A 10,760-nucleotide genomic window follows, 5' to 3' on the forward strand; every position below is an offset into this window, starting at 1 on the left:
CTCAGAGAAGAGCTCGAGAAGATGTGGAGGGTGAAGGTAACGGTGGTCCCAGTGTTAATTGAAGCACTAGGTGCAGTGACTCACAAACTAGGTGAGTGGCTCCAGCAGATCCCGGGAACAGTGTCGGAGATCTCTGTCCTGAAGAGCGCAGTCCTGGGAACAGCTAAGATACTGCGCAGGACCCTCAAGCTCCCAGGCCTCTGGTAGAGGACCCGAGCTTGAAGGATTGACCGCCCGCAGGGGCGAGCGGGGATTTAAAAAAATATATGCATACATATATATATATATATATACATATATATATATATATATATATATATATATATATATATATATATATATATATATATATATATATATATATATATATATATATATATATATATATACACACACACACATATATACATACACTAACTATGCAAAGCCTGAACCATGAAATAACTCCCAGAGAATACTGGTTTAAAAAAATGGGCTGTTTATTGACAAATTATAAAACGATAAGAAGAAATTGGCACATTTGACTTTAAATTGTATCGTATTTGCTAATTCTGACATTTTTTTTGCAGTTTCATCTTTAGAAATTTTGTGTGAAATCTATTTAGGTCTTTAGGAGGAAAAAAAATCACACTGATGATGTAGAGGTTTCAAAAAGTCATGTATCAAACATAATACATATTTTTCACAAAAAATTCATTTTTTTAAAGGGCAGGAAAGGTCTTTGACACTTCTGTCCAAAAAATGCAGGAATGCCAAAGCTGCTTTGGAATTAGCCACCTAAAGAAAATAAAAGAGAAACTATTAATTTGTTATACATGTTAAACCATATTTGACGTCTCTAAAAGAGCAAATCATACCAAGCCCCTCCACTAGATTTGGATGATGTTTTTTAAGGGCATCAAAGAAGGCTGCTTTGGCCGTCACCCCTCCTGAACGCAGTGTTCTTTGAAAGAGCACCCTCATTTTTTCCTGGCTTGTCTCTTTAGCTTCAATCAGTGCATAGGCTTCAGGATGGACCAGGTCTCCAAGCTCTTCTGCTATCGCCAGCACTTCAGAAACCTCTTGGATTAACTGTGCCCTGTTTTCATCAACAAAGTCTGCTGCTTGTAAATGAAGAAAATGAAAGCATGTATTTAAAAATCATAAAATAAAAATTGTGAATGTGACTGTGAAATAATAAATAATACACACCTTTTTCATGTTCATTCATTTTTGTAGCAGAACTGCTGACATAATTCTGTTGGCAAAGGGAAAAAAAACATACTTTTAGTTTATACTCAATAACTATAGTAGTACCATAATACGTTTTTAAAACAGAGTAGAAAGACATGTACAAATATTTGGCTGTTTATTCTAATATGCTATAATGTCTAATTGCTTACCTTGTGTCCAAGCAAAGTAAAAATAAACAAATAACAACCATCCTCATCAAACGATATTTACTATGTGTAATGATACAACAAGTGTTTAAGTTGCTGTTTCTGATGTCAAGTCTGTTCTGATCACATTGAGACTTGATGAAATAAAGTCAGCTTTTCAGAGGAAAAAGACAAAAAGCAAAACAAATACCTGCATTGCAAATCTGGAACCTAATATCAACTACTTCTGAAAAACAAAGAAGAAATATTAATCCAATGATCATTAAGTAAAGAATACAGAATAAAACACAAGTGACAAACAAACAGTACACTGACTGCTAATGCGTAGTGAATCCCAGAACAGAGAGGTATAAAGTAAGCAGGAAGTCTGATAAAACTGTTATTATGTATCAAAGGGAATCATGTTTTTTTTCAAGAGCACACGTAAGCGCTCAGTTACAATACGAAAATTCATTTCATATATACAGAAAAGCACAGAGATGAGCAAACTAACTAGACTATCAGTACACTAACATACTGATGCAAATCCCTGTGTGTTTTTTAGCAGGGGACGAACCAGAGCAAGTTACATCTACCGCTTCCTCTTTCACTGCAGGCTGTTGCCCTCATGTTTATCTGTGCAGACTCCTCCATGTTCACAACTTTTGCATGGATTATTCATAAGTTATATATTCTTGTCTTGTCTGCGTTTTTTTTAATTTCATTTTCCACTGCTAGATTTTCCACGATAATGACGACTCTTGGACTAGAAACATTTAAGGTTTCTTCTGACAGGCTGAATTGTTCACACAGAATTTTAACATGTGGTCTCAGAAGAGTGAGTATGAGTAATCTAAAAGATATTTAGAGACCGTGATCACGGAAATCGGAACAGATTTCAAACAGTTTGTGAACACGGCGGACCCTGCACAGATGTGCATGTTTAACATGCACATCTGTGCAGGGTCCGCCGTGTTCACAAACTGTTTGAAATCTGTTCCGATTTCCGTGATCACGGTCTCTAAATATCTTTTAGATTACTCATACTCACTCTTCTGAGACCACAAATACAAATGCAACCCAAACTTCCTCAAGTTGTAGACAATCATGCGTCATTTTCTTTGTCATGTTCCTACGTGTGGGTTTTTTAAAAGGGGGAAATGGCTTATGTTTTAAAAACGTAAATGAAAAATATATTAAAACGCTTGCGGCTACTCACCTTTTTGTCAAGATGTTCCACTTCCAGATTTGAAAGTTCAAACCAAAGCTGTGGTCAAGCTATGGACTTTCTAGCTTTCACTTTCCCATCTTTACTTACTGAGGTTACGGAGCAAGAGAAGAGGGAGGATGGGGCGGGGCGAGGTTGTCAGCTTGGAAGGAAAATGTGTTTTTGTCTGCAGTAATTAAGGTGATAACTAAACTGCCTGAATGAACCTTGATTTCCAAAACACAGAGAAGCCTCTTGATACCACTGTCACCCCTTACAAAAGAAGCATAATGGTATAGTCCGCTCTAACTTTACAGCACCGTTAATTAATTCTGTATAGATGACTGTTAGCGCCACCGTGTGGAAAAAAGAAAGGGAATAAAGACAAGGGAGAAAAAGCAAACTGTGAACTTATTTCTTTTCTTTAAACAGAACAAAGCGTTTGCAGACCGGGATTGTCTGTCACATTACACAGCACTGTGGGATTATGTTAACAGCTCACCATTTAAGCTGGCAAGCTTCCCATTTTGCAATGGTCAGTTTGTGGAAAACACACAAACCTTTAAATAGAGGAAGTATTTTGTAGGTTTTGTGAGTCAGAGTAAATTTTCATGTTGGTGGTGGTGGGGTGTTTTGTATTGAAAGCTCAAATAATGTTAGTGAGTTAAATAAATAAATGCTTATTAAAAACTGGAGGTAATATAAAGTTGTTTGTTTGTTGCAAAATGATTTGTGTTTCGCCATACACCAATAGCTGACCCAAAGATATATGGCTTCTGTGTGTTGTCTGTCAAAAGTCTTCTCACAAAGATTGTACCCCTGGCAATCCAGGCTACACATTTGTCATGACTGAGTTGTGTGATTCTCAGTGAGGCACAGGATTGCTAGATCAAGACTGACAGTCTTAAAATGAAAAAATGTCCTTACCTGGATGATCGAGCATGCATCAAGACTTTTAAAAAAATATAGGCAACTTCTGGCCTTTTGTAATAATATTAATTATGCATCAGTTCAAAATACAGTCAGAAAGTGTGGAATCTATTGTTTTTGTGGATTTAATGAAAGCTACATTCTTAAAACACTGTAAATTTCTTAATTTCACTGTTCATACATACAATGATTCACAGTCACTGGTGAAATACACTTGGCATTGTGTGGGGTTCATTTCTAAACTTACTGATGTCTCCACCTGAAAAGAATTATATAGAATATAAATTTAGAAATTAAAGATTTTTTTACAATCTTTTTTTTTTTTTTTTTTTTTTACTGGACCCCCACTGATAACTACAGGGGCATCCAGAGTGTTGTTAATGGCTAATTACTTTTTGTTACAATTAACTGCAAAAATGAAAAGGATACCCATTCTGAGCCAGTGCCTTAAGCTTTGATTTAACAAAGGAATGGTTATTCAAATATGTTTCAGTGACGACAATTTATGCAAAGTAAAAAATTTGCAACCCAGTCTAAGGAAATGGGTTAAGTCGTAAGTCACAATACATCACAATTATCCAGCACGAGTAATACCACGAAATTCATTGCCCCTGATTACACTTCCCTTTCAAAATGACATGACACTAACTGAGCTCATTTAGTGGCAATGAAAGTTATTCTAAGCAATCATTTATCCTTCAATCTTACATTTTACTGTATGTTGGACCAGCAGTTCTGTACTGCAAGGAGTTTAAGGCTTATGAAACAGAGTTTATGAATGCAAAAATACATTTGCTAAATAAAGAAAAAATAAAAGAAAGACAGAAAAACTGTCATAGACAGTCACTTATATGGATACATTTATTTTTGGTAGTTTTGGTATAACGCCACGAGGCACTGTAGTGGATCAGAAAACTGAAACAATCTTTCAAAAGTGAATATAAGTGCCAGGAGTTGCATGTCTATCCTACTGGAGCCATTATTTTAAAAATTCCCACTAGTTAATTGAATTTTCAACATTTTCCAGCTGGGCAATCATTTCCATGTAATAAAACAACTGTTTTACTTCAGGACTTTACTTTGGAGTTTTATGCTTTTGACTAAGTGAGTCAAGTTTACAACTTCTTCACAGCTTGTTTGTTACAAGAAAAACAAAATAATTGCACTGTCACATAAATCACGTGCTGCTCCAAAGATTTAATGACTAATAAGGGATTTTCAGTGCTCTGCTGGTTGACGCAGAGCCCTTTTGCCCTTTTAACACTATGATCCATGCAACTGGGTTTAAACATTTCATTGATTTATCCGCTGCCAATTTATTCCAGTGTGAGTCAGTAATGTTCATGTGGTTGATGCAAAGACTCCTTCACGCTTGAGCTGCACCCTCACACACTCCTGTAATGTGGTATTGTCATCACTCCCCTGGCAGATGATGTGGTGACCCAAGGTTTCTGAATGCAATAACTCGAGAATGAGGTGACACAATATTTTGAAATTCATACAATAGTTGTAGCTACTAAAAATCTTGGAGGAGTTCGACTTTCGGTGACCTCGATGTCAAGGTCAAGGTCAGAGGTCAAGTTTTCTGAGAATCTTTGTGAATTTTGAAATTCAAACTATAGTTTCAGCAACCAAAAGTTCAAATCTATGTAACCTTGAATGTAATGTCAAGGTCAGAGGTCAAATTTTCCAATATCTTGTGAATCACATCTTTTAAGAAGAAAGACACCTAGGACTCTGCATGTACATCTACTAGGAGGTTGAGAGGTAGCACCAGTTTACTATCATTAACAGGGAGAGAGGTGATCATTTACAGTCACATCAGCAGAACATCTGTGTTTAGAGTGCAAAATAAGACTAATATCTAAATCATGTCTGAGGCCTTTAGTACTATTTAAGCTTAAACTTTGTTTTAAATCAGCTTAAATTAGAAAAGTCAGAGAGGGGAGAATGATAAGATGTGGGTGGACATCAGGTATGTTAACAAGGGTGACTGGATGTCCAGAGAGAAAGGCAGGAGGAGTCCCTCTAGAAAATTGGTGTCATTCCCTTTGTATACAAATCTATAGGAGGATTCTGATAAGGATGTTGAAATCCATTTTCCGTTAGTACCTACTCGGATCACCAGGACTGAACTTGGATCAACTGGTTGTCTATTGCAATCAAGTGCCACCTAATATAATAGTGGACTTCAGGAAGACCAGGAAACACTTGACCCCTGTTTCAATCCAGGGGGTCAGTGTTGACATTGTGGAGGACTACCTTGGAGTACACATTGACAATAAACTGGACTGGGCTAAAAACACCACAGCACTTTACAGAAAGGGCCAGAGTCGTCTCTATTTTTTGGGGCGACTGAAGTCCTTCAACATCTGCCAGAAAATGCTCAGGATTTTCTACGAGTCTGTTGTGGCCAGTGCGATCCTCTATGCTGTTGCATGCTGGGGGAGCAGGCTGAGGGTCGCAGATGCCAACAGACTCGATAAACTGATCCGTAAGGCCAGTAATGTTGTGGGGATGGAGCTGGACTCCCTCAAGGTGGTGTCGGAGAGGCGGATGTTGTCCAAGATAAAGACAATGTTGGATAACACCTCCCACCCACTCCATGACATGCTGGTCAGTCACAGGAGCACGTTCAGTGAGAGACTGAGAGTACCGAAAAGCACCACTGAACGACACAGGAAATCATTCCTGCCTGTAGCCATCTCCCTGTACAACTCATCCACTTAACACACTGTTTACTGCAACAGCTACAGATGTTCTTTTTTCAGCTATTTATTAATAAGTGACTTTTATGTATATATATATATGCCTGTATATATTGTGCTATTCTTAGTTAGTGTATTGTCTGTCTTTGTTAATGTTTGTTTATAATGGAGCACTTTAACAAAAAAAATAATAATTTCCCCTAGGGATCAATAAAGTATTCTGATTCTGATTCTGATTATGCATGGCCACAGTCATAGCAACGCAGCCGAGCATTGGTGGCGTAATTAATATGTGACATGAAAGGCTTATGATGAGTCCCAAATAAGTACAGGACTGACATTGATTGTCTGCTCTTTTCTTTTTTTTTTTCCTTTTCCCCCCTGTCATGGTTTCTAAAAACAAACACAGTGCAACAAAACATCATCAAACAATGCTTAAAAAAGATATAATTTCCATTAGCTTTTCATAAAAGATAAACACTTAAGCAAAAAAGGAAGTCTTTGACCTTATGTACATAAAATGCAGGAATGCCACAGCTGCTTTGGAACTAGCCACCTATAGAAAATAAAGGAGAAAATAAAAACTATTAATTTCTTTGCTTGTTAAACCATATTGAAATTGGTTTAATAAGAGCAAATCATACCAAGCCTCTCCACTAGATTTGGATGATGTTTTTTAAGGGCATCAAAGAAGGCTGCTTTGACCTTCACCCCTCCTGAACGCAGTGTTCTTTGAAAGAGCTCCCTCATTTTATCTTGACTTGTCAGTGTAGCTAGAATCCTTGAATAGGCTTCAGGATGGACCAGGTCTCCAAGCTCGTCTGCTATCGCCAGCACTTCAGAAACCTCTCGGATTAACGTTGCCCTGTTTTTATCAACAAAGTCTACTGCTTGTAAATGAAGAAAATGAAAGCATTTATTTAAAAATCATAGAATAAAAATTGTGAACGTGACTGTGAAATAATATATAATACACACCTTTTTCATTTTCAGTCAGATTTCTAGCCGAACTGCTGACATTATTCTGCTGGCAAAACAAAAGAAGATTTATGTAGTCTCTTCTCTTTAACCATATCGGCACACAAACATCTGATTTGACGTTGAATCCTTTTGATTGTTTATGCTGATTTTTTTTTTATCTTTTTGATTTAACAAAGCTTTTGGTTTGCCTGCAATACCTGCAATGGGATGTCCACAGTATCATTTGATGCTGGCGGTCATGAAAAAGAAAATAATATATAGATATATAAACATCTATCTGATGGTTTTTGTTGTTAAGAAATAAATGTGTATGAGAATAAACATAAGTGACAAACCTGGAATCTCAGCAGTAAAACCAGATGGACTTGACATGTTGGAATGCTGATGACCAAGTTGCATATTCTAGACCACAGAGATAAACAGAACGCAAAGAAGTCTGATAAAAGTCTTTACCATGAATTCCTATTATCAAGTTTTACTCTTTAACTAAAACTGTACACTAATATCTATTTTTACACTAATTGTGATTGTGAATCCTTCCTACTTGTGTCCAAGTGGCATGTGTTGTAATGTAAATCAACTAATAAGATCATTCATTCTGTCTAATGATGCAACGTGTAATTAAAATGATCAAGAAACACTTGAGAAAGACTTGATAACATTTCTTTTCACTTTGTGAGAGGTAAATTTGTGAGTGCATATTAAATACCTGCATTTCAGTTCTTGCATCAACATTATCATTTGACTCTGACTGTCCTGAAAAAAAGAGAAATATCAGTATGATGTTTATTGTTAATAAGAAAGGAATAAGTCTGAGAATAAAGTGAGAAACCGTACTGAAGAATCTACCTGGCATCTCATGATTAACACCGGGTGGACCACATGTGTCAGGATATTGATTACCATGTTGTGAATCCTAGGAAAGTAAACAGTACACGAAGATGTCTGATAAAAGTGCTCCCTCTGAAATTGAAATTGTTGACTACTTTATTAGTTCATTTCTGAAATGATAAATTGAGTTGCACCAATTTTTTCTTGACTTGTCCGACTGCATCGTGAATCCCCGCCCTGTGCTTTGAGAACACATCATTAGTGATTTCATCACACTCTGAAACAACACCATGGTCCATGTTTAAAAGGCATAATGTATGAAAAGTAGAGAGTTCATTAATTGTCAGTGATTTCGTGCACATATAAAAAATGGGCTGTTTAATACAGAGTGTTTAATACAGGTAGTTAACACATACCTCCAAAGTCTGGCCTCTTGGATGGATCTCCATCCCAGCACCTCTCCATGAGGCCAACCAGCTCTCTCAGCCCTTCTGCCTTTGTCTGGTCTATTTCATCACAGGGAGGTCTGTCCCCCATTGGGATCTTCAGTTTCAAAAGAGCTAGAGTAGCATCTGTGTGAAATACAATAAAGACTTTCATTAAAAAAAAACATGAGCACAAATGAGACAGTGTATTTTTGGAAGTTTCTTGATAATATTTATATTAGCTGTAAAACATGAAATCTAAATTATAATTTAATTTTAAAAAGAAGGGCAAAAATTGTTTGACCAATAAACTGGAAACTTATGAGGAAAAACAAACATACAAACATAGACAAATTTATGGAAAATGATAAGTAACTGAAATCCATTCATTGTACCTGGAAAAGGCTCTTTCCCACAAATAATAGACCACAGAAGAATACCATAGCTTTACAAGATAAAGAAATAGAAGGAATTAACACAATATGTTTAAGATAAAATTTATAATTATACATAAATCCCCACAACTATTCTTTTAATGCTTACCTGTATATGTCAAATTTACGAACAGGCTTATATGATGAACGAAAAGACTCTGGAGGCATGTACTGACATGTGCCTCCTTTCACTGTGGACATATCTTTAGAGCTCATCAGAACACTGGTGGAAACCCTGGACAGACCAAAATCTGCCAGCTGCAAAATAATCCAGGAAAAAAATAAAATAAAATAACACAATTACATCAGTATAAATTAATGAGTTGAGTGGATAGCACTTTACTTTGGCATGAAGGTCATCATCCAGCAGTACATTGCTTGGCTTTAGGTCATGGTGCAAAATGTTCTTCTCATGGAGGAAGTTCATTCCTTGAGCGATTTCGTAGGCCAAGCGGAAGGCCAGAGGCCAAGGTGGTGGACCTGACAAAGTCTCCAGCAGGGTCTGAACAGATCCTCTATCCATGAGCTCCATAACAATTCCCAACTGAATGTTCTGCCCTCCATTTGGTGGACATCCCCTGTATATTCCATAAAGCCTCAGCACAGAACTGTGTAAGGAGACTTTGGCCATATGATTTGCCTCATTACACAGTTTTGTGTCCCTAGTGTTGGAAGGAAAATGTAAAAGCTTTAGGAAAGGACTATTTCATGTACTTGGAAGTATAAAAATTAGTTCTGTTCTAATTTTACCCAGCAGCATGTCGAGGTAGCTTAATGGCCACGTCACATCTCCACGTCTTGTGTCTAGCCTTGAAGACTTGACCAAATCCACCAGAGCCAATTAACTGCCAGTTCTCCAAGCTTTCATTTTCAACTGATTCAAATTTAGGTCTCTGCAGTTCCATCACCTGCTGAACTCAGGTAAAAAACCTTAAAACATAATAAAATGACACAGAGAGGAGAATAAACCCAGCTTTTATAAGTATTTTTTACAACACCTTAGAAGTCTTTGTTGTTGCACTAACATGAAAGCAGCTGGAAGCAAGACACTGACACACATTTTCCACTTTCTAATAATACTGGTGCACTTCTCACAACATTTTTGAAATTCTGTATTCTGAATTTCCCAAAGCTAGAAAGAAAGAAAAAAAGAGACTACACTCCTATACAGCCAATAAGGCTCTACCCTCACCACTCTTCTGTGTGTTCCTCTTCCTACTTCACAGACAGACCGCTGTCTCCTCCACAAATTGTTTTAATTCCATTCCGCTTCATCTTTTACAGTACCCATTTACATCGTTGATAATACTGTGTCCAAATATCCTAACACGTTTGAAAAAATGCTTGGACTGAAATGACAAAAATATTAATGAGCAATGAGAAATAGTCTTCCTGTTGTGAACAAGTAATAAAGAAAGAAAAGTTCTGAGGGACCTTTCGTAGCGTATCGTTTTGCAAACTGGAGCTGTCGTTTGATTTAGAGCTAAAGCATCTGTAAGGAAAAAGAATTAAAAAAGTAAAACGCTGGCTGCTACTCACCTGAAGCTGTTCCAAAGCCGTGGTAAAAAAACAAACAAAAAAAAAAAAAAACAGACGTTCCGACTTTCATTTTCATATCCTGACACGTCCTCGAACTGTAGTGAAGGGGCGGGGCTTACACTAAACGTAATGAGCGAGTATTGAGTGTATTTCTGGTATGAACAGTTGGTTATAACTTTTTTGAGAGACAATGTTTTGATGACAAAATGCTTTCTTTCGCCAAAAACAAAAGAAAAACGCATGCACGTCTTTACACGTAAAGAAATCATGACCTTTAAGGCTTCAAACCACCGTTATAAAAATGTTTAATTAAAGTATCAAAGTTTGCTGCTGTAAGTTTCTGGACC

General features: G+C 36.9%; 1 protein-coding gene and 1 long non-coding RNA gene across 7 annotated transcripts; both read right to left on the reverse strand.

Moving 5' to 3' along the window:
- Positions 1–461: 461 nt before the first annotated feature.
- On the reverse strand, positions 462–2,751 carry LOC134632436 (uncharacterized). Its single transcript, XR_010573758.1, has 5 exons — positions 2,578–2,751; positions 1,570–1,605; positions 1,192–1,237; positions 858–1,100; positions 462–777 (listed from the first exon to the last, which is right to left on the reverse strand). It is a non-coding gene; the product is annotated as an uncharacterized LOC134632436 (long non-coding RNA).
- Positions 2,752–3,684: 933 nt separating this feature from the next.
- On the reverse strand, positions 3,685–10,495 carry LOC134632437 (receptor-interacting serine/threonine-protein kinase 3-like). 6 transcript variants are annotated; one of them, XM_063481160.1, is made up of 14 exons: positions 10,414–10,495; positions 9,625–9,804; positions 9,218–9,536; positions 8,984–9,132; positions 8,836–8,885; positions 8,432–8,587; positions 8,210–8,292; positions 8,034–8,100; positions 7,894–7,940; positions 7,520–7,586; positions 7,382–7,413; positions 7,182–7,227; positions 6,848–7,090; positions 3,685–6,759 (listed from the first exon to the last, which is right to left on the reverse strand). In XM_063481160.1, the coding sequence occupies exons 2-14, from the start codon at positions 9,777–9,779 to the stop codon at positions 6,752–6,754; spliced, it is 1,422 nt and encodes a 473-aa protein (XP_063337230.1). In that variant the 5' UTR covers positions 9,780–9,804; positions 10,414–10,495; the 3' UTR covers positions 3,685–6,751. The 6 variants fall into 6 exon arrangements, with proteins under 6 accessions (XP_063337230.1, XP_063337229.1, XP_063337228.1 ...); XM_063481159.1 differs by having other exon boundaries at positions 6,848–7,093; XM_063481158.1 differs by having other exon boundaries at positions 7,182–7,230.
- Between the last annotated feature and the right edge of the window lie 265 nt (positions 10,496–10,760).

This window comes from Pelmatolapia mariae, linkage group LG7, assembly GCF_036321145.2.
Source record: "Pelmatolapia mariae isolate MD_Pm_ZW linkage group LG7, Pm_UMD_F_2, whole genome shotgun sequence".
NCBI classification, from domain to species: Eukaryota; Metazoa; Chordata; class Actinopteri; order Cichliformes; family Cichlidae; genus Pelmatolapia; species Pelmatolapia mariae.

Bases quoted from the DNA above. Each gene is read 5' to 3' on its own strand.
- LOC134632437 (XM_063481157.1), bottom strand. From the start codon at position 9,779: ATGGAACTGCAGAGACCTAAATTTGAATCAGTTGAAAATGAAAGCTTG. The intron at 7,587-7,893 runs GTATTTAATATG...TCTGTGGTCTAG, and splicing joins ATGCAAGAACTGAAATGCAG to AATATGCAACTTGGTCATCA. The intron at 7,414-7,519 runs GTTTGTCACTTA...CATGACCGCCAG, and splicing joins TTTTACTGCTGAGATTCCAG to CATCAAATGATACTGTGGAC.